Here is a 27,837-nt window from a genome sequence, read left to right on the forward strand (position 1 = left end):
TAACTATTTACAAGTTTTGCAGACAATCCGCACTTGGGATGGGCGCCCAGCATCCACTACGGACTACGAGAAATAGAATTACCGGTGAGTAAATTCTTATTTTCTCTGACGTCCTAGTGGATGCTGGGAACTCCGTAAGGACCATGGGGATTATACCAAAGCTCCCAAACGGGCGGGAGAGTGCGGACGACTCTGCAACACCGAATGAGAGAACTCCAGGTCCTCCTCAGCCAGGGTATCAAATTTGTAGAATTTTGCAAACGTGTTTGCCCCTGACCAAGTAGCTGTCACGATCCGGGTATCTGGACGCCATTTATTACCCATCAGATGCCTCCTAAGGCTGGCTCAGCGCTCCAGGACCGGATCCCATCTGTTATCCTGATGTGTACATTCCTGTATCCTCTCCTGTCACTCTGGGACGCTGTCACAGTAAATGCCATATTACACCTGGCATGGCGTCTCCCGCGGCCTCCACCGCCGTCCCTGAACTTCTGCATGCAGAGTGTCTGAGTGGCGATTACGTCAGCCGCGGCCTCCGCTGTGTCCGCGTGGTTGGATGTGCATCTGTCAGCCTGGCGCCTCCTGTCTCCGGTGGCCGGCGCCGCCATTACTGTTTTCATTACCACATGGATTACAAACCAAACTTCCCTCCAAGTGTCTGCATGGGCGCAGCCATCTTGGATTCTGTCAGCTGATCATTTCCACCAATCTGTTCTCAGTATTGATAATCTGCATAATTGCCTAGCCAATCCCTTCCTTGCTGCAGGTATAAATACACTGTGCCTGAGCAAGGAAGGCGTCAGTGCTTTGGTTGTCAAACCTAGTTCCTGTTTGTCTCTCTCCTGTGATTGTCTTCCAGGTTCCAGCTCCTGTCTCAAGACTTCCACCATAGAGACCCGCACCAGCATTCCACCTGCGGTGTAGCCTGACTCTCCAATCCATTGTGGATTCATCTGTTTCCAGCTACAGCATTACCTGCTTCCAGCTCAGCTTCCAGCAGAGTACAGCTTCTCTTAAAGGGCCGGTGTCCTTTCTACACTTTACCACTCTCCACCGGTATTATTATTTCTCCGCTCTCAAGTTCTACATTTCAGTTCATATTTCATCGCTCCCAAGTTCATTTATTATTTAACTGGTTCCAGCCAGTATCCACTCCGTGCTAACAACAGTCTGGTTCCAGCCAGTATCCACAGCAGCCGTTTTATCTTCAGCAACCCAGCTTTTCCTGGAACACCAGCTGGCACAATCCTGGGTTATCTCCATTGCTACAGTCGGGCCTGGTAAGGACTTTCCATCTAGAAGATTATAAGAACTATCTCACACTACCAGTGCCTGTGGCTCCTGCCATCCTGTAGTACCCAGGAACTGTATTTATTCTTTGCTGACTTTTACGTTTTCTTTTACTGCTGCTGTGTTGCGGAGTTGTCATAATAAACATCATTGACTTTTATCCAAGTTGTCGTGGTCACGCCTTCGGGCAGTTATTATTCATGTTACTTACATGTCCAGGGGTCTGATACAACCTCCCAGGTGCCGGTACATCTCAGCCCCTACAACTGAGGCTGCCTCCCGTCAGCTCAGGTCCTCAGTTGTGACAGTAAGCACTGACCTAATGAATCCAGCCGGAGACCAGGATCAAGCGGCCAGGCCGATGCAAGAACTGGCAGCCCGACTAGAACATCAGGAGGCTGCACAGGGCCACATCATCCGCTGTCTCCAGGATCTCTCTACTCGGCTGGATGGGATTCAGACAACTCTCCGTGGATCAGGCGCGTCTGGTGCGTCAACCACAGTGACTCCAGCTATAACCCCACCCACCTTACCCATTTCTGCTCCACGTCTTCATCTTCCAACGCCAGCAAAATTTGACGGATCTCCAAGATTCTGCAGGGGATTTCTCAACCAGTGTGAGATTCAGTTTGAGCTACAACCTGGCAATTTTCCCAGTGACCGTACAAAAATTGCCTACATTATTTCTCTTCTCAGTGGCTCAGCCCTTGATTGGGCATCACCGTTATGGGAGAGGTCCGACACCCTGCTATCTTCCTACACTGCCTTCGTGTCAACATTCAGGCGCATCTTCGACGAGCCAGGCCGGGTAACCTCAGCTTCATCCGAGATTCTCCGTTTACGCCAGGGGTCACGTACTGTAGGACAATATCTGATACAGTTCCAGATCCTGGCATCCGAACTGGCATGGAACGACGAGGCCCTGTATGCTGCATTCTGGCATGGCTTATCTGAGCGTATTAAAGATGAGTTAGCTACCAGAGACTTACCTTCTAAGTTAGATGAGCTAATCTCACTCTGCACGAAAGTTGATTTACGTTTCAGAGAGAGAGCAACTGAGCGTGGAAGATCATCTGCTCCAAAATCTTCTGCTTCTCCTCCTCGTCAACTGTCACCATCTAAAGATGAGCCCATGCTACTTGGCCGTTCCCGTTTAACTCCTGCTGAGCGCCGAAGACGTCTCTCCGAGTCTCTCTGTCTCTATTGTGCAGCTCCGTCTCACACCATTAATGCCTGTCCCAAACGTCCGGGAAACTCCAAATCCTAGCTCGCCAAGGAGAGGGCCGGCTAGGAGTAATGATCTCCTCTCCATCTCCTCAAGATTGTAATCTCCCAGTCTCGCTTCAAGTTGCTCAACGTTATCGGAACGTCATTGCCCTCCTTGATTCCGGAGCAGCTGGGAACTTTATTACCGAAGCCTATGTTAAACGGTGGTCCCTACCCACCGAGAGACTTCCTTCGTCCATTTCTTTGACTGCCGTGGATGGCAGCAAAATTTTTGATGCAGTTATTTCTTTAAGGACTCTACCAGTTCGTCTGAGAGTGGGAGTTCTTCATTCCGAACTTATTTCTTTTTTAGTGATTCCAAGAGCCACACATCCTGTGGTCCTGGGCCTTCCATGGCTCCGTCTTCACAATCCTACAATTGATTGGACGACTACGCAAATCCTGGCATGGGGTTCCTCCTGTGCTGAGACATGTTTGTTTAAAGTATTGCCTGTCTGTTCTTCCTCCCCCAGGTCGTCTGATGTTCCACCTCCTCCATATCAAGATTTCACGGATGTGTTCAGTAAAGCTTCTGCTGATATCCTTCCTCCTCATAGAGAATGGGACTGCCCGATTGATCTCGTTCCAGGGAAGGTTCCACCTCGAGGCCGAACTTATCCGTTGTCTCTGCCTGAGACGCATTCTATGGAGGAATATATTAAAGAGAACCTAGCAAAGGGGTTCATTCGACCTTCTTCTTCTCCAGCCGGCGCAGGCTTCTTTTTTGTAAAAAAGAAAGATGGTGGTCTGCGGCCGTGCATCGACTACAGAGGTTTGAACGACATTACCATCAAGAACCGTTATCCTTTACCCCTGATTACTGAGCTCTTTGACAGAGTTAGCGGAGCTACCATCTTTACAAAGCTGGACTTGAGAGGTGCATACAATCTCATCCGGATCCGTGAGGGTGACGAGTGGAAGACCGCCTTTAACACCCGTGACGGACATTATGAGTACCTCGTCATGCCCTTCGGATTGAGCAATGCTCCAGCTGTCTTCCAGCATTTTGTCAATGAGATCTTCAGAGACATTCTATACCGTCATGTCGTGGTCTATCTAGATGATATCCTCATTTTTGCCAACGATTTAGAGGAACATCGTTTTTGGGTTAAAGAGGTTCTGCCCCGTCTCCGTGTCAATCATCTCTATTGCAAATTAGAAAAATGCGTCTTTGAAGTCAAGTCCATTCCGTTTCTAGGGTACATTGTGTCCGGTTCCGGACTAGAGATGGATCCTGAGAAACTACAAGCAATCCAAAGTTGGCCTGTACCCTTAACCCTCAAAGGGGTCCAGAGGTTCTTAGGGTTCGCCAACTATTACCGAAAGTTTATACGAGACTTTTCCACCATTGTGGCGCCTATTACTGCTTTCACTAAGAAGGGTGCTAACCCGTCCAAGTGGTCTGAAGAAGCCATGCAAGCATTTCATCTTTTAAAACAAAGGTTCATCTCTGCGCCTGTTCTGAAACAGCCTGACATCGACTCTCCTTTCATCTTAGAGGTGGATGCCTCCTCCGTTGGAGTAGGAGCGGTGTTATCTCAGAGGGCTAAAGATGGCCATTTACACCCTTGCAGTTTCTTCTCCCGGAAGTTCTCCCCAGCTGAGCGCAACTATGCCATTGGCGACCAGGAGTTGCTAGCCATCAAGCTCGCTCTAGAAGAGTGGAGGTATCTGTTGGAGGGAGCTTCTCATTCAATCACCATACTTACAGACCACAAGAACCTTTTATATCTGAAAGGCGCACAATGTCTCAACCCTCGTCAGGCCAGATGGGCACTTTTCTTTTCCAGGTTCGACTTTAAACTCCAGTTCTGTCCGGGCTCTCAGAATCGCAAGGCCGATGCCCTTTCCCGCTCATGGGAGCAAGAAAATGAGTCAGAGTCTTCAGACAAGCATCCTATTATAAATCCGTTGGCATTCTCCACGGTAGGGATGGACTCTACGCCCCCATTAGGGAAAAGTTTTGTGAAACCGATGCTAAGGAAGAAGCTCATGCATTGGGCCCATGCTTCCCGTTTTGCCGGACATACAGGTATCCAAAAAACCCTGGAGTTTATCTCTAGGTCCTATTGGTGGCCAACTCTGAAAAAGGACGTCTTGGAGTTTATTGCATCTTGCCCAAAGTGTGCTCAACATAAGGTATCCCGCCAGTCGCCTGCGGGGCAACTGGTTCCACTATCTGTTCCCCGTCGACCTTGGACCCATTTGTCGATGGATTTTATTACAGATTTACCCATGTGCAACAAGTTCAATACCATCTGGGTGGTAGTTGACCGGTTCACCAAGATGGCACACTTCATTCCTCTCACCGGTCTTCCGTCAGCTTCCAAGTTGGCTCAAGTATTCATACAAGAGATCTTCCGACTCCACGGTCTTCCTGAAGAAATTATCTCAGATCGAGGAGTTCAGTTCACAGCCAAATTCTGGCGAAGTTTATGTCAAGTCCTCCAAGTCAAGCTAAAGTTTTCCACGGCTTACCATCCTCAGACCAATGGTCAAACCGAGAGGGTGAATCAGGACTTGGAGGCCTTCCTCCGCATCTATGTGTCCTCCTCTCAAGATGACTGGGTTCAATTACTTCCCTGGGCTGAGTTCTGTCATAACAACCAGTATCATTCTTCATCTGCTTCAACACCATTCTTCACTAACTTTGGATTCCACCCTAAAGTCCCTGAGTTCCAACCGCTTCCAGCAACTTCTGTTCCCGCAGTGGATATCACCTTGCATCAGTTTGCCAATATCTGGAAGAGCGTACGATCAGCTCTGCTCAAGGCATCGTTCAGGTACAAGAAGTTTGCGGATAAGAAGCGTCGAGCAGTTCCTGCTCTCAAGGTGGGTGATCGGGTATGGTTATCCACGAAGAATTTGAGGTTAAGAGTTCCCAGTATGAAGTTTGCACCTCGCTATATCGGTCCTTTCAAGATTGAACAAGTCATCAATCCTGTTGCTTACAGACTCCAGTTGCCTCCCTTCTTAAAAATACCCAGGACATTCCATGTTTCCCTGTTGAAACCGCTGATCTTGAATCGGTTTCATTCCTCACTTCCTCCAACTCCGAAAGTCCAAACTCAACGAGGCGTTGAGTATGAAGTGGCCAAGATCCTGGACTCACGTCACCGTTACGGTCAACTACAATATCTTATTGACTGGAAGGGTTATGGTCCTGAGGAACGTTCATGGACCAATGCTTCTGATGTCCATGCTCCTGCCTTGGTCCGGAGATTCCATTCCAAGTTTCCTCAAAAGCCAAAGAAGTGTCCTGGGGCCACTCCTAAAGGGGGGGGTGCTGTCACGATCCGGGTATCTGGACGCCATTTATTACCCATCAGATGCCTCCTAAGGCTGGCTCAGCGCTCCAGGACCGGATCCCATCTGTTATCCTGATGTGTACATTCCTGTATCCTCTCCTGTCACTCTGGGACGCTGTCACAGTAAACGCCATATTACACCTGGCATGGCGTCTCCCGCGGCCTCCGCCGCCGTCCCTGAACTTCTGCATGCAGAGTGTCTGAGTGGCGATTACGTCAGCCGCGGCCTCCGCTGTGTCCGCGTGGTTGGATGTGCATCTGTCAGCCTGGCGCCTCCTGTCTCCGGTGGCCGGCGCCGCCATTACTGTTTTCATTACCACATGGATTACAAACCAAACTTCCCTCCAAGTGTCTGCATGGGCGCAGCCATCTTGGATTCTGTCAGCTGATCATTTCCACCAATCTGTTCTCAGTATTGATAATCTGCATAATTGCCTAGCCAATCCCTTCCTTGCTGCAGGTATAAATACACTGTGCCTGAGCAAGGAAGGCGTCAGTGCTTTGGTTGTCAAACCTAGTTCCTGTTTGTCTCTCTCCTGTGATTGTCTTCCAGGTTCCAGCTCCTGTCTCAAGACTTCCACCATAGAGACCCGCACCAGCATTCCACCTGCGGTGTAGCCTGACTCTCCAATCCATTGTGGATTCATCTGTTTCCAGCTACAGCATTACCTGCTTCCAGCTCAGCTTCCAGCAGAGTACAGCTTCTCTTAAAGGGCCGGTGTCCTTTCTACACTTTACCACTCTCCACCGGTATTATTATTTCTCCGCTCTCAAGTTCTACATTTCAGTTCATATTTCATCGCTCCCAAGTTCATTTATTATTTAACTGGTTCCAGCCAGTATCCACTCCGTGCTAACAACAGTCTGGTTCCAGCCAGTATCCACAGCAGCCGTTTTATCTTCAGCAACCCAGCTTTTCCTGGAACACCAGCTGGCACAATCCTGGGTTATCTCCATTGCTACAGTCGGGCCTGGTAAGGACTTTCCATCTAGAAGATTATAAGAACTATCTCACACTACCAGTGCCTGTGGCTCCTGCCATCCTGTAGTACCCAGGAACTGTATTTATTCTTTGCTGACTTTTACGTTTTCTTTTACTGCTGCTGTGTTGCGGAGTTGTCATAATAAACATCATTGACTTTTATCCAAGTTGTCGTGGTCACGCCTTCGGGCAGTTATTATTCATGTTACTTACATGTCCAGGGGTCTGATACAACCTCCCAGGTTCCGGTACATCTCAGCCCCTACAACTGAGGCTGCCTCCCGTCAGCTCAGGCCCTCAGTTGTGACAGTAGCAGCTCGGCAAAGTTGTAAAGCCGAGACCCCTCGGGCAGCCACCCAAGATGAGCCCACCTTCCTTGTGGAATGGGCTTTTACAGATTTAGGCTGCGGTAGTCCCACCGTAGAATGCGCCAGCTGAATAGTGCTACAAATCCAGCGCGCGATAGTCTGCTTAGAAGCAGGAGTACCCAGTTTGTTGGGTGCATACAGGATAAACAGCGAGTCAGTTTTCCTGACTCCAGCCGTCCTGGAAACATAAATTTTCAGGGCCCTGACTACGTCCAGTAACTTGGAATCCTCCAAGTTCCCAGCAGCCGCAGGCACCACAATAGGCTGGTTCAAGTGAAACGCTGATACCAACTTCGGGAGAAACTGAGGACGAGTCCTCAATTCTGCCCTATCCATATGGAAAATCAGATAAGGGCTTTTATAGGACAAAGCCGCCAATTCTGACACACGCCTGGCCGAAGCCAGGGCCAACAGCATGACCACTTTCCACGTGAGATATTTCACATCCACAGTCTTAAGTGGTTCAAACCAATGTGATTTCAGGAACTCCAAAACCACATTGAGATCCCAAGGTGCCACTGGGGGCACAAAAGGAGGCTGAATATGCAGAACTCCCTTGACAAAAGTCTGAACTTCAGGCAGGGAAGCCAGTTCTTTCTGGAAGAAAATTGACAGGGCCGAAATCTGGACCTTAATGGACCCCAATTTGAGGCCCAACGTCACCCCTGCTTGTAGGAAATGCAGGAATCGCCCCAGTTGAAATTCCTCCGTTGGGGCCTTCCTGGCCTCACACCAAGCAACATATTTTCGCCAATGCGGTGATAATGTTTTGCGGTGACATCCTTCCTGGCTTTGATCAGGGTAGGGATGACTTCCTCCGGAATGCCCTTTTCCTTCAGGATCCGGTGTTCAACCGCCATGCCGTCAAACGCAGCCGCGGTAAGTCTTGGAACAGACAGGGCCCCTGCTGCAGCAGGTCCTGTCTGAGCGGCAGAGGCCAAGGGTCCTCTGAAAGCATCTCTTGAAGTTCCGGGTACCAAGCTCTTCTTGGCCAATCCGGAACCACGAGTATAGTTTTCACTCCTCGCCTTCGTATTACCTTGGGAATGAGAGGCAGAGGAGGAAACACATAAACCGACTGGTACACCCACGGTGTTACTAGAGCGTCCACAGCGATCGCCTGAGGGTCCCTTGACCTGGCGCAATTCCACCTGTGGTCTTTCCCACCGGTTTACCAGTATTTGGAAGACTTCTGGATGAAGTCCCCATTCTCCCGGGTGGAGGTCGTGCCTGCTGAGGAAGTCTGCTTCCCAGTTGTCCACTCCCGGAATGAACACTGCTGTCAGTGCTAACACATGATTTTCCGCCCATCGGAGAATCCTTGTGGCTTCTGCCATTGCCCTCCTGCTTCTTGTGCCGCCCTGTCTGTTTACATGGGCGACCGCCGTGATGTTGTCTGATTGGATCAGTACCGGCTGGTTCTTAAGCAGGGGCCTTGCTTGGTTTAGGGCATCGTAAATGGCCCTTAGCTCCAGAATATTTATGTGAAGCGAAATCTCCTGATTTGACCAGTCCTTGGAAATTTCTTCCCTGTGTGACTGCCCCCCAGCCCCGAAGGCTGGCATCCGTGGTCACCAGGACCCAGTCCTGTATTCCGAATCTGCAGCCCTCTAGTAGATGAGCCCTCTGCAGCCACCACAGCAGCGACACCCTGGTCCTTGCCGACAGGGTTATCCGCTGTTGCATCTGGAGATGGGACCCGGACCATTTGTCCAACAGGTCCCACTGGAAAGTCCTTGCGTGGAACCTTCCGAATGGAATTGCTTCGTACGAAGCTACCATTTTTCCCGGGACTCGTGTGCATTGATGTACCGACACCTGTCCCGGTTTTAGGAGGTCTCTGACTAGAGATGACAACTCCTCGGCTTTTTCCACTGGAAGAAACACTTTTTTCTGGTCTGTGTCCAGAATCATTCCCAGGAACAGAAGACGTGTCGTCGGGACCAGCTGTGACTTTGGAATATTGAGAATCCAGCCGTGCTGTTGTAGCACTTCCCGAGAAAGTGCTACCCCCACTACCAACTGTTCCTTGGACCTCGCCTTTATCAGGAGATCGTCCAAGTACGGGATAATTAAAACTCCCTTCTTGCGAAGGAGTATCATCATTTCGGCCATTACCCTGGTAAAGACCCTCGGTGCCGTGGATAACCCAAACGGCAGCGTCTGGACTGATAGTGACAGTCCTGTACCACAAATCTGAGGTACTCCTGGTGAGGGGGGTAAATGGGGACATGTAGGTACGCATCCTTGATGTCCAGGGAGACCATGTAATCCCCCTCGTCCAGGCTCGCAATAACCGCCCTGAGCGATTCCATCTTGAACTTGAACCTTTTGATATAAGCCTTAGAAACAGAGCCCAACTTGACAAGCCAGCTCTGCTTCTCTCTCCTCGGTCCCACGATGCAGGGAGCCTGTTGCCAACAGGACTCCCTGAAAATAAATACAAAGTAATACTCAGTATGGCTATATGTGATAACAGATATAACAAGCGCAGTAGGCACTGGATGTATATCACAGGGTGTTTGTACCACACAACCCTGACAGTATGCATTCTTTCTTAACTAGCACAGTCGCAGTGACAGGTAGAATACTCAAGTGTCCTGCAGGAAGCACAGCACTGGCAGTCAGGCGGTTCCACAGGAGGATTTGCTCGAGCAATCCCAGGAACAGCAAGGCTCTGTTTGTAATGGCTGCTGACCGGGAGGGAGAAGGAAGCATCTCCAGGGCGGGAACATTGCAGTAATGGCGCCCTGCGGCCGGGGGGAGGGGCCTCAGGTCCAGCCTGCTCCCCCTGCTGGCATCCCCACCGGGCGTGCGGGCAGTAATGAAAGCGTGGGGCATACTTACCTACCCTCCCGCATTCAGCGGGAGGCTCCCGTTTTTTAACTGAGCCTCCCGCTGCCCCGCAAACCCTCCCTGTCCTCCCGGTTTTTCACATTGTTTTTTTGTAAATACGAGCTGCGCATGCGCCTGGCCAAAGTGCCGGTGATGGAGGCGGAGCCTGCACAGCATGCTGCAGTCGCGGTGGGAGGCGAAGATCTGATTGGCAGGACCGTAGCTTGGTGCTTAGGAGCAAGTACAGGTGCCCCTAGGGTCCGGCTCTGGTGGTGGTTTGTGGGCACCCGCCACCCGCGGGTGGTTTGTGCAGAGCCACTGGAGGGTGGTTTGGTTTGTGCAGAGCCGCTGGAGGGTGGTTTGGTTTGTGCAGAGCCGCTGGCGGGTGGTTTGTGGCACCCGCCAGCGGCTCTGCATTTGTACTGTTACACGCCGCTGCCCATCTAAGCAGAGATCGGGCAGCAGCACGCAGGACAGCTCACACAGCCAGGGGCCGGTTAGCAGTAATATAAACATGCCGCTCCGTTTGGGCGGCCGCTGGCAGGGCAGCTCAGTAAGCTGATGTGAGCCAGCAGCAGCGGGGAGCGCCAGAACGGATGCGCGTCTGGCAATAGTAAAACCTGCCAGAGTGCAGAAGGGAGGAGGGGGGAGAAGGAGGAGAGAGGCTGCCTCTAACGCTAATTTACTGCACTGGCTGATGCCAGTAACAAATCTGGGCTCTGGTCCTGGGTAAAGGTTACATGCCCAGATGCAGCAGCTCCTCCTCCCTTGGGCATATGCTGTCAGCCAGCCACCGTGTCCCGCCTAGATCCTCCTGACTATGACCTGGGTCCACCGGCCTCCCCCAGTGACACCCTGCAGCTCACCTCGATGTTGATTGGACAAAGTGTGGTGAGTAACCTGATAGCCCTGTAGGTGACCCCCTACCTGTGTGTCTGAGCCCCTATACCCCCTACCTGTGTGTCTGAGCCCCTATACCCCCTACCTGGGTGTCTGAGCCCCTATACCTCCTACCTGTGTGTGTGACCCCATGTACCCCCAACCTGTGTGTGACCCCATGTACCCTCTACCTGTGTGTGTGAGACCCCATGTACCCCCTATGTGTGTGTGAGACCCATGTACCCCCGACCTGTGTGTGTGACCTCCTGTACTCCACTACCCCTGTGTATGTCACATTGTACCCCCCTACCCCAGTATGTGTGACACCTTGTACCCCCTAGTCCCCCCAGTGTTTGACACCCTGTACCCGCTACCTTTGTGTGTATGTCACCCTGTACCCCCATCCCCCATGTGTGATACACGGTGTGTGTGATACCCTATACTCCCTAACCCTCCCCCCGTGTATGACACACTGTACACCCTCTACCTCTGTGTGTCACCCTGGACCCCCCAACCTCATTCTCAGGGGTAATACGGGTGATTATATTTTTTGATCTGTGAGAGTTGTTAAATTAGTTTTTTATTGTAGTTTGTCCCCAACCTTCCTCTCCCTACTCATACCTTCTGTCCGTGGTTCCTAGTCAGCAACCCCCAACTCCTCTGTCCCCTGGTCACAGTCCATCACTCCACACCCTTTGACCCCAATCAAAGTCCGTCACCCCAAAATCTCTGCCTCACAGTCACAGCCCGGCACCCATAATCAAAAATATTGTCACCTCTGTCCCCCGGTCACAGAAACCTCGGCCTCACAGTCACAGCCTGTCACCCCACACCATCTACCCCTGCTCACATGCTATCACCTCACACAATCTGCCACCCGTCACAGTCTGTCATTCCACACATTTATCTACTTGACACAGTCCATCGCCCCACAACCTGTCCCCGTCACAGTCCGTCACCCCACAACCTCTGTCCCGCAGCCTGTTACCACACAACCTCTGATACTTTTAAATGTATTTTGTGTGAATCTGGCATTTTACTGTAGTTTTATGTGGATCTGGCTTTTTTTATGGTGTTTTATGTTCATCTGGTATTTTCAGTGGATCTGGATGTTTTCAATGTATTATGTGTATGTGGTATTTTCAATGTATTTTAATTTGGATGTATCTTTTTTTAATGTAGGCCAGAGTTTCACATACGCCGCCATCCAGTCCAGGTTTTAAGGATAGCCATACTTGAGCACAGGTGACGTAGGGCCTAATTCAGACCTGATCGCAAAAGCAAAATCTTTCTCTCTCTTATGGGCAAAACCATGTGCACTGCAGGTGTGGCAGATATAACATGTGCAGAGAGAGGTAGATTTGGGTGGGTTATTATGTTTCTGTGCAGGGTAAATATACTGGCTGCTTTATTTTTACACTGCAATTTAGATTTCAGTTTGAACACACCCCACCCAAATCTAACTCTCTCTGCACATGTTACATCTGGCCCCCCCCCTACCCCTGCACTGCACATGGTTTTGCCCATCAGAGAAATTTTTTTGCTGTTGCGATCAGGTCTGAATTAGGCCCTTAATTAGTAACACAGTCAATTTGATTTAACTATCTGGACTCAAGCATGGAAATCCTGAAAACCTGGACTGTAATGTCAGAGTTTGGGAAACTCTGATGGGACCCATAGTAGCGGTGTCATCAGTTCAAATTAAAGGTGATGAAATCAATCATCACTCTTCAAATCGATGGCGCGCCGCTGTGGCTACATCTCAAGCTATTTTCTGCTGGCTGTGCACAGCATGCTGGGAGGAGGGACGGCATTGTCTGCTAGGGGCACCAACAAAAATCTTGCCTAGGACATCAAATTGTCTAGGGCCAGCTCTGCGGGTGGGGCTCTGATATGAGTGACAGCGCTGCTGGGTACGTGAGGGTATTTTTTTAGCTTGTAGTTCCTCTCTGTGGAAGCCGGAGTGACAGAGAGAGGCGGGAGGAGAAGCAAGACAACCTCTGGGACTCAGGTGAAGGAGCTATGCAGGGTCATATAATCGGTATATTATAGTGAGTAGGGTATGCAGGGTGATATAATAGGTATATAGTGAATAGGGTACAGAGAGTATATACAATATATAGATATTATATCACCCTCTGTACCCTACTCACTATATACATATTATATAACCATCTGTACCCTACTCACTATATACATATTATATAACCCTCTGTACCGTACTCACTATATACATATTATATAACTTTGTGGTATGCTGCTCTTCGTACTGTAGTTTTCACCTGCCACTGCAGGACACACTCCTTAGTGGAAACAGACACGCCCCTTTGGCTGGAACATGACACGCCCCCTCAACGGTACTCCTACAATCTCCCTGAAACTACTTTTCAAAAGTAGGCAAGTATGGCGTGGGGTGGGGGTAATAGTACAACGTCCCCCCTGACCTGTGCCCATACAGAATCACCCTGGTGGCTAGTGGAACATCAGCCCAGTAATCTGTGTCCACGCCAGCACGCACACGGCCCGCCTCCTACGGCCGTGCGGGATCGCGGTGCAAAGTGTGGCACAGAAGCCCTTTACCTCCCCCTTTTCAGCGGCCCCGCGATCCGGGAGATGGTGGCGTGTGTGTGACTCACGGCAGAGAGAGGAAGAAGCCGGCGCCTCCGCTGTAGTGACCCGGAAACCGCGGCGCGGGAGTATACAGCGCCGCTGGGGGTGATGTAGCAGCAGCAGAGACGTCTATCAGACACAGCCTGCTGCAGCCCTTGTAAAATCCTCTTCATTTTTCTTTAAAGTTAAAGCTAAGAATAGGCTGCCTGAAGCATCCTCCTGTTAAGTGACCTACTACTGCAGGCACCAACTACAAACTGAGCTCCTGTGCATGGAGGCGGCGCTATGCATCTTGGGAAGAAGGTCAAAGCTTTGAGCCTGTTGGTGCCTCGGATCAAGATCCTACTCTACACCCCGATGTTAATCCTTGTGGAGCCCACTGTACCCAGCAGCAGAAATATACATATACATAGTGAAAAAACAAACGAGCCGCACACACATAATATCCTCTCCAGGGAGTGCTCAACACAACATAATGTCAATTTGTATAGCTAAAGGAGTAAGCCCCACCCATTTTTATGCAAACCCCCCCCCCCCCCCTTTATAAATCTTTACATAATGAGCAGTTACAGCCAAACGAGATCACAGTGGTGGGCATATTCATATAAGCAAGTACGTGCGGGGAAGAGCCTGTGGGCAGCCCGGTATCTCTGAGAGTGCTGGCCACGCCTCCAGAGTGATCAAAACTTATGGGGGGTACCATGAAACCACACCTCTTTGATGAGGTGAGATATAAGATCCGCAAAGTAGCAATTATTGCATATTTATTCATCTATGTGTACGCAGACGTTTTTTCAAAGAGCCAAAGTAGCTTTTCATCTTCCATTATAAGCATAACCTATAAATAGTTACTTTGAAAATATGAAAATGGTTAGGGTGCCTCTCTGACAGATATCTCTGAAGATGCAGGCTGATGTCAGGTCTGTGATTGAAAGACATGCATCCAAGAATGTGGTTTTCATGCGTTACATATGTGTGACTGCACCACGGGTGAACTCTGATGCATACCTCCCAATTATGCCAAGTTTGGGCATGACACCCCCCTTTGTAGGGCATGAAAGGGGACAGTTTTTACCAAAAGAGAATGTTTCTGGATAGGATTTGGGCATATTGGGGTCAGGGCTTATTTTTCCGGATATGACATGTTGGGGGGTATTCAGATGTGTGTACTGTATGTACATTATAACATTGTGTTTATTTGAAGCCGAATCTTTCTTCAAAATGCTCGCCAATTATATCTTTATTTACTTGTTTTTTCATGGTAAGAATGTGCACGTTTTATATAGACTCCTTTTATCACACTAGGGAACATTTATATAAACGGATAAACTGTGAAGAAAAGGCACAACACATCTAATATTTACTTTCACTTTCTAAACTGTACTGGAAAAATGATACACCAAACAGGCAGGAAAACAAACTCTGAGTTATTTAAGTTGTAACTCATAACCTATAATTTATAGTTTAAGTTTTTAACTTTGGTAGGGAAAAAAAACTCCACCCAAAACAATAATTGATGGGTATTTTCTTTGTTTTGTTTCTTAAAAAAGAAAAGAAAGATGTAATATACAGTACGGAAGGTAATCAGGAGACCGCTGTTGGGATCACGGCGGTCACAATGTCGACCCCAGAATCCCGATAGGCGGTGAAATGCCGCCGCCGGAATACCGGTGCCCCAGGCTTTTCTCCCTCTGTGGGTGTCCACGACACTCATAGAGGAAGAATAGATCCTGTTATGAGCGCAGCAAGCCACCGTGCACACATGGGGCTTTCTAGCGCTCGCCCCGTTGCCGGCATACCGGTGGCCAGGATCATGACAGGCAGGATCCCAGCCGCCGGTAAAAGGTATGTATTCCACACAGTACATAGTAGGAACTATCAATTAAAGTAAAACAATATGTACATGACCTTAAGGGGAATGTCCACTTAATCAGTGCAAGTACCCAAGCAATCACCATTACCTGAATCAACAAGTCTGGTCAGGTGGGTAGGGAGTTCAGTAAGTGTGGGCTTCGCTGGAGAAATGTTAGAGATGGGAGTGAGAGGTGGCTCTCAGAGAGGAGGAGTGGTGTGTGTCAGAGGCAGGTCACAAAGGGCAAGATGGCGTGTCTCTCGTTACGAGGTTAGAGATGTATAAAGGGAAGGAGTTGGTGAAGGTTTAGAAGATTAGTCTAACCACAATATCAGTCATAGGGTGGTGAAGCTGGATGAAAGATAGCCCCTATAGGGGTAGGTTACAGTGGACGCAGTGTCAAAGGCAGGACCATCTTAACAGCATTGTAGGTCCTGGGCAAAGTAATGCACTAGGGCTCCTACACACCCATACGCAGGAACCTATATGTAAAAACAACAAAAAAAACAACAACCCACATGCTTCCATACAGTGAATTGCTGTCAGCACTCTGATTGATTGGTGAAAAGTTCCAGCCATCAACCCATCACCATGCTACAGAATGATGCCTGGCCTTTCTGATTGTGTGAACACCACCCACCCCTGCCATCCCTCGAATTGTGGGGCCCTGGGCAGCTGCCTAGTTGCCTTTATGTAAAGATGGCCCAGGCCAGAGGGAGTGACAGAGGCAGATTTCAGAAATGGTACGGCAAAGTATAGATAGTGAATAGGTGCAATTCTGCTGCAGACAACTCTAGCCTCCCATAGCACTCTTTTCTAGACAAATGAAAATAGTGTTAGAAAGGCTGCGAGTACGTGGGAATTTTTTAAAATCTTTTTTTTTTTTTATATGGACAACAGAGGGAAATAATGTAGGTTGGTGAGAGGTTACCTGAACATAAGGTATATAAGTATAATCTAATACAACCAAGTTAACAATTTCACATAAATCCATTTTTATAGGGGGCAATTAGCATAATTATATAGAGAACAGAAAAGGGAGCATGCCCTACTACCAAGAGCTTGCAATCTATAGGGAATATGGGTGGATACAATAAGGAGAAGAGGTAAGAGTAGATCAGGACAGAGCCTGCAGAGTTAGGAGGAGGGATGGTCAGCTAGAATTAAAAATAAATAGCTTTAAGGCATGTTTGAAAGATGGGAGTCTGGAGAATAGTCTAGTGGAGACTGTTGGGTGGTGGTGGGGGGCACTCTAGAGCCTGAGAGCAGCCGGGAAAGACGTGGAATGTGAGAGTGGAAAGTGGTGATAAGGTAGTAGATGAGGGGGAAGTCATCCAGAGGTAGGTTAGTAAACTGTGCATGGATGGGTGGTACAAGAGACGATATGGGGATGAGAGTAAATTAATGAGCTAGAACAAGGCAGAGTAGGGAAGGTAATAAATAAGGAGGATGACTAGCAGGAGGAACATGGAGGAAGCGATAACTGAAAGGTAAGAGAGTGGTAACTGAGAGCTTGGATACGAAAATGTCAAAATACTGTAGTTATTCATGTAAAAAATAAACCAGAACATATGTAAGATGGAGTGAGAGGTAAGTAGCAGGGGTGCTTGAGGTGGTGGTCACAAACAGCAACAAAACTACAAGGTAAAAAGGCACTCACAGGACAGTGCTGGAGGTAATATCACTCCTAGGTTGCATACACACTAGGGGATATTTTAGACAATTTTCACCCTTCTGAAAATATTGTTTCAAATATCGCCCAGTGTGTATGCTACTGCCAATGGAAGATGCGTGTTCCCGTGGGTCGTTATTTACGCCCCCCTCTGTCATCTGTACATGCAGCTCAATTTGGACATATCGTCCAAACCTGCATATACGAGCTGGTCACGATATGACGTCACTGAACGATACCGTTATCGCTATCGTCCAGTATGTAATCACTATATCGGCTACCTGGGAGTCGAGGGAAAACACTAGATGATATTGCTCATGGAGCCTATCGTTAAGTGTGTTCCCACCATTACATTTTTATATAACATACTGTTCTTATACCAAATATTGTTACTTTTCTATTTTTAGTTGAAACAAGTCACCACCTTAAAATCGTATTGTTTGATATGGGCGTAAGTTACCTGAGGAAATACCACAATATTCTGGAGCAGCGTGTGGCTTATAATGTTGTCTCTCGGTTTATTGTTTTCAGTTGCCGCAACAATCCTGGGTCTGCTCCTGTATCCCTTCAGCCTGCGCTGTACATTTGCAAATCAGATCTGCGGCTCATCCTCTGAATACAAGAGTGGGGACTGTTCCCTTGGCTGGGGCTATATGATGGCCATCATTACAGTCATGCTCTCCTGCTTCCTGCCCATCATTGGCTGTTACAATTTGAATGAAATGAAGACAAAAATATTAAGGTCCAAATTAACCCAGCGTACGCTGGCTTGTGAGGAGCACATGTACTAATGTTTCCATTCACAGCTGCAAGTGAAAGACAATTCATCAGCTAGAGGAACAACAAGTTGTGCAACATGTTTTACCCTAAAAATGGACAGTCAGGACTAGAATTATACACGTCTGGAAATGCATAGATTAATGCTGAGCATATTTGCTTCCTTTTCTGATTTTGCATGTATATGTCTTGTGTGCCGGATTCAGAGATATACACCTGCCACTGCAGCTGTGCATTGGCTGAATGAATATAAGCGATTGTCGCAGCCACCAGGATATGTACTGAGACGCTCGCTGGCAGTGTCTGAGATCTGCCGCTTGTATAGGAGACATTGGTTGATAAGCGACTATCTGTGTAACCCTATGGACACACAGCCGTGCCGCAGGAAGACATACACTGGAGCCATTGTAACTGCATACCGGATCACACTCACATGCTAACATGCGTCACCCATGGCTGTGAGACACCCGTCCCCTGTTACCTCCCTCAGACGCCTCCTGTCTGTCACTCCAGTTGTGAATAAGTCCTGACTTCAACCACAAACGCGAGACCATCGCAGCGCATGAGCAGTGTGACACACAGTGACAACAAATCGCTCCACAGCGCACATCAACATTACGGCCATCTCTGAATCAGGCCCTATGTGTGTTAGAGAGAACTTGTAACATGCATACAATTGTACATCATACAACTATCGGAGAATACAAATATATACTGTTACTGTTTTTTTTTCTTTTTTTAAATAAATTACAATTTATTTAAAATTTAGCCCCTTCTGGGAAGTTATTAATCATTCTTGTCCGAGAGGTGACGGCCAGTGAGTCACACTAGTATGTCCCTGCGACCCACTGTACAATGCTGAAATCACCAGACTGCCCATATCACCGGGAATGAGGATGGGATGCAGAAGGTTGGTCTACTGACATCAAGCAGTTGTTCAGAGCTCATAATGGGGCTTAGCATACAGAAAGGGGTGCAGAGATGTCAGGGCCACTGATCCTGTGCTACTATGAGCTGACGTGAACCTGTACTGCTGTAACATATGCTGTTTGGAGAACTGCCTAATAAACTGAACTGCAAGCCTGGTGTATGAAGCTGTAACCTGCCTGTGCTGGTAATAGGGGGGTGTCAAAGTCGAAAAATATCGTAATACATATGCCTTGTACTAACCCCATGCACATGCCCGCTGCGCGTGCGCTCGCTCTGCCGTGCGTGCGCATATCCGCACTTTGCGTAACTGAGCTTTCACGGCCATGCGCCTTGGCGCGTGGTATGCGCATTTACGGTAGAGTTTGTGAGCGTGTAATGTGTTATTAGAACATTACATATTTAACCCATATAGCGTACATTTTAGATATAGTTCCCCTAGACCATGTCAGCGAGTATTACTAGTTTAAACAGTTCCTGGACAGAGAGATTCGCCTTTGCATGATAGGAAGGGTCAGATAAAGGTTGGAAGGTGATGTCTAGTATCCAGCTGTAGGGTATTTTGAGGGTAACATTCCGGTGTTAGTTAGAGAAAGATCGCTTGTTCCTGCGTATAGTTATGTACAAAAGTAGATTATGAACATTAACTGTATTTACTGTAAATTACATATGCGGCGGGAATCCAGAGGATACCACCCACAAGAGCAGTTGGGGAAAGACATCGCCCACCCTTTCAAATCCACCTATGACCTTTTCTGTAATGTAGAGACACATCTCTGTGTCCAATGAACAATGAGATTACAGTGACCATTGTATTGTGTATGCATGTTGTGTATAAAAGGACCATTGTTGCCTGGCCGGTCAGAAGACTCTGAACGCTATCTACCTGATGAGTGGAGGACCGGAGGCGGGTTGAGCTTGCGAATATTCTCACATACGTACATTCTCTGTAGCCATTATTCTGTTTAGATTTACTTGTTAGTCTGTAGTGTATAAATTGTATTGTTTTATCTTTTGGAATCAATCCACTGTGGCCTTAGAACCCGGTGGTTTCAACTACAATTCAGTGTTGTGTTTTCACTTTCCTGCATGGGCTTTAAAGTAGATTTATCTGTATAAGGTGTATAAGCATTGTTAAGGTGTACGCACTGCGGGTACATTGTACCGCCAGCGCTACTTAAGGTTTAAAGGTATAACATCATTACAGTACTTTACTGTTAAGGGTTTAAAGTGTAAGCATATCATTACATTGTATCACTAACAAGGTTTAAAGGTTATTCATTGTGTGCGCACGCTGAGCGTACTCCGTACACTCAGCGCGGCATGTGTACGTCAAGTACGTACCACGTACGGGACTCTGTACGCAAATAGCGTACGGAGTGCGTAGCACGTGCACGTAATATAGCGGCCATTAACGGCTCCACGGTAATAGTGTATTTAAAGGTATAGCTTTGCGGTCTAAGATAATATCGACATTATCAGGGGTAATTCAGAGTTGATCGCAGCAGCAAATTTGTTAGCAGTTGGGCAAAGCCATGTGCACTGCAGGAGGGGGGTGGTCTTCAGTATGCCGAATGTCGGGATCCCGGCGCACATTATACCGGCGCCGGAATCCCGACACACCAACAGCTATTCTCCCTCGTGGGGGTCCACGACCCCCCTGGAGGGAGAATAAAATAGTGTGGCGCGCATAGCGCGCAACCGTGCCAGCAGCATGGCGAGCGCAGCGAGCCCGCAAGGGGCTCCTTAGCGCTCGCCACGCTGTCGGTATGCTGGTGGTCGGGCTCCCGGCACCGGCATGCTGGTCGCCGGGAGCCCGAGCGCCGGCATACCGTACTACACCCCAGGAGGGAGGGGTGGGGGCATATATTTCTCTAACGTCCTAAGTGGATGCTGGGGACTCCGTAAGGACCATGGGGATTAGCGGCTCCGCAGGAGACTGGGCACAACTATAAAGAAAGCTTTTAGACTACTGGTGTGCACTGGCTCCTCCCACTAAGACCCTCCTCCAGACTTCAGTTAGATTCTTGTGCCCGGCTGAGCTGGATGCACACTAGGGGCTCTCCTGAGCACCTAGAAAGAAAGTATATTTAGGTTTTTTATTTTACAATGAGATCTGCTGGCAACAGACTCACTGCATCGAGGGACTAAGGGGAGAAGAAGCGAACCTACCTAACAGGTGGTAGTTTGGGCTTCTTAGGCTACTGGACACCATTAGCTCCAGAGGGATCGACCGCAGGACCCGACCTTGGTGTTCGTTCCCGGAGCCGCGCCGCCGTCCCCCTTACAGAGCCAGAAGCAACGAAGAGGTCCGGAAAATCGGCGGCAGAAGACTTCGGTCTTCACCAAGGTAGCGCACAGCACTGCAGCTGTGCGCCATTGCTCCTCATGTACACCTCACACTCCGGTCACTGATGGGTGCAGGGCGCTGGGGGGAGGGGGGGCGCGCCCTGAGGGCAATATATGACACCTTGGCTGGCAAATATACATCATATGTAGTCCTAGAGGCTATATAGATGTAAAAATACCCCTGCCAGTATTCCAGAAAAAGCGGGAGAAAGTCAGCCGAAAAGGGGGCGGGGCTTCTCCCTCAGCACACTGGCGCCATTTTTCCCTCACAGTTCCGCTGGAAGGAAGCTCCCTGGCTCTCCCCTGAAGTCTGAACACTACAGAAGGGTAAAAAAGAGAGGGGGGCACTAAATTTAGGCGCAGTATAGATAATATATATATATGATATATATAAAAAAGCAGCTATAAGGGAAAACACTCATTGATAGTGGGATCCCTGTGTTATATAGCGCTCTGGTGTGTGCTGGCATACTCTCTCTCTGTCTCCCCAAAGGGCTTTGTGGGGTCCTGTCCTCTGTCTGAGTATTCCCTGTGTGTTTGCGGTGTGTCGGTACGGCTGTGTCGACATGTTTGATGAGGAGGCTTATGTGGAGGCGGAGCAAATGCCTGTAAACGTGATGTCACCCCCTGCGGGGTCGACACCTGAGTGGATGGTGCTGTGGAAGGACTTACGCGACAGTGTCGACTCCTTGCATAAAAGGTTTGATGACATACCTATTGTGGGACAGCCGGCTTCTCAGCCTGTGCCTGCCCAGGCGTCTCAAAAGCCATCAGGGGCTCTAAAACGCCAGCTACCTCAGATGGCTGACACAGATGTCGACACTGATACTGACTCCAGTGTCGACGACGATGAGACTAATGTAACTTCCAGTAGGGCCACACGTTACATGATTGAGGCAATGAAAAATGTGTTGCACATTTCTGATGTTACCCCCGGTACCACAAAAAAGGGTATAATGTTTGGAGAGAAAAAAACTACCAGTAGCTTTTCCTCCACCTGAAGAGTTAAATGAAGTGTGTGAAGAAGCGTGGGCTTCCCCTGATTAAAAGCTGGTAATTTCTAAGAGGTTACTAATGGCGTACCCTTTCCCGCCAGAGGATAGGTCACGCTGGGAAACATCCCCTAGGGTGGATAAAGCGCTCACACGCTTGTCAAAGAAGGTGGCACTACCGTCTCCGGATACGGCCGCCCTGAAGGAATCTGCTGATAGAAAGCAGGAGGCTATCCTGAAATCTATATATACACACACAGGTGTTATACTGAGACCGGCTATTGCTTCAGCCTGGATGTGCAGTGCTGCTGCTGCATGGTCAGATTCCCTGTCAGAAAATATAGATACCCTAGACAGGGACACTATATTGCTAAACGTAGAGCATATAAAAGACGCACTTTTATACATGAGGGATGCACAGAGGGATATTTGCCGGCTGGCATCCAAAATTAGTGCAATGTCCATTTCTGCCAGGAGAGGGTTATGGACTCGGCAGTGGACAGGAGATGCAGATTCCAAACGACACATGGAAGTTCTGCCTTATAAGGGTGAGGAGTTGTTCGGGGATGGTCTCTCGGACCTCGTTTCCACAGCAACAGCTGGGAAGTCTACATTTTTACCCCATGTTCCCTCACAACCAAAGAAAGCACCGTATTATCAGGTACAGTCCTTTCGGCCCAATAGGGGCAAGCGGGTTAAAGGCGCGTCCTTTCTGCCCAGAGGCAGAGGTAGGGGAAAGAAGCTGCAGCATACAGCCAGTTCCCAGGAGCAAAAGTCCTCCCCCGCTTCCTCTAAGTCCACAGCATGACGCTGGGGCTTCACAGGCGGAGCCAGGTACGGTGGGGGCCCGTCTCAAAAACTTCAGCAATCAGTGGGCTCGCTCACGGGTGGATCCCTGGATCCTTCAAGTAGTATCTCAGGGGTACAAGCTGGAATTCTAGACGTCTCCCCCCGCCGTTTCCTCAAATCTGCCTTGCCAACCACTCCCTCAGGCAGGGAGGCAGTGTTACAGGCAATTCACAAGCTGTATTCGCAACAAGTGATAGTAAAGGTGCCCCTACTTCAACAAGGAAGGGGTTACTATTCCACAATGTTTGTGGTACCAAAACCGGACGGTTTGGTGAGACCCATTTTAAATTTGAAATCCTTGAACACATATATAAAAAAATTCAAGTTCAAGATGGAATCGCTCAGGGCGGTTATTGCAAGCCTGGACGAGGGGGATTACATGGTATCACTGGACATCAAGGATGCTTTCCTACATGTCCCCATTTACCATCCTCACCAGGAGTACCTCAGATTTGTGGTACAAGATTATCATTACCAATTCCAGACGTTGCCGTTCGGTCTATCCACGGCTCCGAGGGTCTTTACCAAGGTAATGGCCGAAATGATGATACTCCTTCGAAAGAAGGGAGTTTTAATTATCCCGTACTTGGACGATCTCCTGATAAAGGCGAGGTCCAGAGAGCAGTTGTTGGTAGGGGTAGCACTATCTCGGGAAGTGCTACAACAGCACGGCTGGATTCTAAACATTCCAAAGTCACAGCTGGTCCCTACGACACGTCTGCTGTTCCTAGGGATGGTTCTGGACACAGAACAGAGAAAAGTGTTTCTCCCGGAGGAGAAGGCCAAGGAGCTGCCATCTCTAGTCAGAGGCCTCCTAAAGCCAAAACAGGTGTCGGTGCATCACTGCACGCGGATCCTGGGAAAAATGGTAGCTTCCTACGAAGCAATTCCATTAGGCAGGTTTCATGCAAGAACCTTTCAGTGGGACCTGTTGGACAAGTGGTCCGGATCGCATCTTCAGATGCATCGTCTGATAACCCTGGCTCATCTTCAAGAGGGCCGCAGATTCGGCATACAGGACTGGGTCCTGGTGACCACGGATGCCAGCCTTCGAGGCTGGGGAGCAGTCACACAGGGAAGAAACTTCCAAGGACTATGGTCAAGTCAGGAGACTTCCCTGCACATAAATATTCTGGAACTAAGGGCCATTTACAATGCCCTAAGTCAGGCAAAACCCCTGCTTCAAAACCAGCCGGTACTGATCCAGTCAGACAACATCACGGCGGTCGCCCATGTAAATCGACAGGGCGGCACGAGAAGCAGGACGGCAATGGCAGAAGCCACAAGGATTCTCCGATGGGCGGAAAATCACGTATTAGCACTGTCAGCAGAGTTCATTCTGGGAGTGGACAACTGGGAAGCAGACTTCCTCAGCAGGCACGACCTCCACCCGGGAGAGTGGGGACTTCATCCAGAAGTCTTTCAAATGATTGTAAACCGGTGGAAAAAGCCACAGGTGGACATGATGGCGTCCCGCCTAAACAAAAAGCTAGAAAAATATTGCGCCAGGTCGAGAGACCCGCAGGCGATAGCTGTGGACGCTCTAGTAACACCGTGGGTGTACCGATCGGTTTATGTGTTCCCTCCTCTTCCTCTCATACCAAAAGGTACTGAGGATAATAAGGAGAAGAGGAGTAAGAACTATACTCATTGTTCCGGATTGGCCAAGAAGAGCTTGGTACCCGGAACTTCAAGAAATGATGTCAGAGGACCCATGGCCTCTACCGCTCAGACAAGATCTGCTGCAGCAGGGGCCCTGTCTGTTCCAAGACTTACCGCGGCTGTGTTTGACGGCATGGCGGTTGAACACCGGATCCTGAAGGAAAAGGGCATTCCGGAGGAAGTCATTCCTACGCTGATTAAAGCTAGGAAAGAAGTAACCGCAAACCATTATCACCGCATATGGCGAAAATATGTTGCGTGGTGTGAGGCCAGGAAGGCCCCAACAGAGGAATTTCAGCTGGCCGTTTCCTGCACTTCCTACAGTCAGGGGTGACTATGGGCCTTAAATTGGGTTGCATTAAGGTCCAGATTTCGGCTCTATCGATTTTCTTCCAGAGAGAACTGGCTTCACTACCTGAAGTTCAGACTTTTGTTAAGGGAGTGCTGCATATTCAGCCCCGTTTTGTGCCTCCAGTGGCACCTTGGGATCTCAACGTGGTGTTGGATTTCCTAAAGTCACATTGGTTTGAGCCACTGAAAACCGTGGATTTGAAATATCTCACGTGGAAAGTGGTCATGTTGTTGGCCTTGGCTTCGGCCAGGCGTGTATCAGAATTGGCGGCTTTGTCATGTAAAAGCCCTTATCTGATTTTCCATATGGATAGGGCAGAATTGAGGACTCGTCCCCAGTTTCTCCCCAAAGTGGTATCAGCTTTTCATCTGAACCAACCTATCGTGGTGCCTGCGGCTACAAATGACTTGGAGGCTTCCAAGTTGTTGGATGTAGTCAGGGCCCTAAAAATCTATGTTTCCAGGACAGCTGGAGTCAGAAAGACTGACTCGCTCTTTATCCTGTATGCGCCCAACCAGTTGGGTGCACCTGCTTCAAAGCAGACTATTGCTCGCTGGATCTGTAGTACGATTCAGCTTGCACATTCTGCGGCTGGACTGCCGCATCCTAAATCAGTAAAAGCCCATTCCACGAGGAAGGTGGGCTCTTCTTGGGCGGCTGCCCGAGGGGTCTCGGCTCTTCAACTTTGCCGAGCAGCTACTTGGTTGGGGTCAAACACGTTTGCTAAATTCTACAAGTTTGACACCCTGGCTAAGGAGGACCTTGAGTTTGCTCATTCGGTGCTGCAGAGTCATCCGCACTCTCCCGCCCGTTTGGGACCTCTGGTATAATCCCCATGGTCCTTACGGAGTCCCCAGCATCCACTTAGGACGTTAGAGAAAATAAGAATTTACTCACCGGTAATTCTATTTCTCATAGTCCGTAGTGGATGCTGGGCGCCCATCCCAAGTGCGGATTGTCTGCAATACTTGTATATAGTTATTGCTTAGCTAAAGGGTTATTGTTGAGCCATCTGTTGAGAGGCTCAGTTGTTATCATACTGTTAACTGGGTATTGTATCACGAGTTATACGGTGTGATTGGTGTGGCTGGTATGAGTCTTACCCGGGATTCAAAATCCTTCCTTATTGTGTCAGCTCTTCCGGGCACAGTATCCTAACTGAAGTCTGGAGGAGGGGCATAGAGGGAGGAGCCAGTGCACACCAGTAGTCTAAAAGCTTTCTTTATAGTTGTGCCCAGTCTCCTGCGGAGCCGCTAAACCCCATGGTCCTTACGGAGTCCCCAGCATCCACTACGGACTATGAGAAATAGAATTACCGGTGAGTAAATTCTTATTATCGTGCAGAGAGAGTTAGATTTGGGTGGGTTATTTTGTTTCTGTGCAGGGTAAATACTGGCTGCTTTATTTTTACACTGCAAGTTAGATTTGTTTGTACACACCCCACCCAAATCTAACTCTTTCTGCCCATGTTATATCTGCCTCCCCTGCAGTGCACATGGTTTTGCCCAACTGCAAACAAATTTGTTGCTGCAATCAACTCTGAATTACCCCCAAAGAGTGTCGGACTGGTATCCTGAATGCGATTTCTGGTCACAATGGTAGTAGTATAGCTGAGTGAAATACAGGAATATTTTATCTGTAATTAAATAAAGCATCTATTTCCATTTAAACACGTTACATTTTAAACATTTATTACATTGTTTCTTTCATTTTTTTTATTTTTACTTATTGTTTTTACATTTTGTAGAATCTGTACTGGTAGCCAAATACCAAGCCTCAAGGCACACCAACAGTACAGGTTTTAGTGATATCCAGGCTGCAGCACAGATGGTTAAATCAAAATAACTGAGCAACTAATTAAGTCACCTGTGCTGAAGCCTGGATATCACTAAAACCTGCACTGTTGGTGTGCCTTGAGGATCGTGGTTGGGAATGCCTGCTCTAGAGCTTACGAGACCCAGGTCACACAACCTTAGTAAAGGGCTCTACACATATGGCGATGTGCCGCCGAGGTGCCCGACGGCCGATACGGCCGACGGGCGACCCGGCGGCAGGGGGGGGGGGGGGCAGTGACGGGGGGAGTGAAGTTTCTTCACTCCCCCCGTCACCCGGCTCCATAGACGTGCAGGCAAATATGGACGAGATCGTCCATATTGGCCTGCATGCACAGCCGACGGGGGACCAGCGATGAACGAGCGCGGGGCCGCGCATCGTTCATCGCTGGAGCCTCCACACTGAAAGATATGAACGAGTTCTCGTTCATTTATGAACGAGATCGTTCATATCTTTCAAAAAATCGGCATGTGTGTAGGGCCTATAAGATCTTGACAGGGCCAGTATTGCCATAAAGTTGAATAACATTTTTTTTTTTTTAATTCTAACCCTAAATAGCTGGGCATCCATGACAGGACGGAGCAGGGGCCTTTTATGAATGCACTAGGCCTGCATGCAAGAATCAGGCACAAAATGCAGGATTACTACTTTAATGCTTTTTTAAAAACAAAATTCAGCAAAACTGGTGCAATAAACTAGAACAGACACATTTTTGGAGACCGTTTTATATACATAACAAGTACGGTTGAATCCAAAAGCATTGTTTATTCACGTAGTCTTATGTAATTAGATAAAATGTACATTTAAAAGGATAAAATAGTTTTTACAAACCATAAAATAGCATTTTACCTGCAGTGAATATAGCTGCATCCACCACACTATGGGGTAAATTTACTAAGATGGGAGTTCTATTTAAGATGGGATGTTGCCCAGAGCAACCAATCAGATTCTACTTCTCATTTATCTAGCACCTTCTAGAAGATAATACCTGGGATCTGATTGGTTGCTATGGGCAACATCCCATCTTAAATAGA

At 48.6% G+C, this 27,837-nt stretch overlaps 1 protein-coding gene across 1 annotated transcript in view; it reads left to right on the forward strand.

Moving 5' to 3' along the window:
- LHFPL7 (LHFPL tetraspan subfamily member 7) overlaps positions 1-18,532 on the forward strand; it is a 37,681-nt gene extending 19,149 nt beyond the window's left edge. Inside the window, exon 3 of the mRNA XM_063913462.1 lies at positions 17,594-18,532. Within this exon, the coding sequence (XP_063769532.1) occupies positions 17,594-17,853 (260 nt within the window). The 3' untranslated portion in view covers positions 17,854-18,532. The remainder of the gene's footprint in view (positions 1-17,593) is intronic.
- The last annotated feature ends 9,305 nt before the right edge of the window (positions 18,533-27,837 follow it).

Source organism: Pseudophryne corroboree, chromosome 1 (assembly GCF_028390025.1).
Source record: "Pseudophryne corroboree isolate aPseCor3 chromosome 1, aPseCor3.hap2, whole genome shotgun sequence".
Taxonomy (NCBI): Eukaryota; Metazoa; Chordata; class Amphibia; order Anura; family Myobatrachidae; genus Pseudophryne; species Pseudophryne corroboree.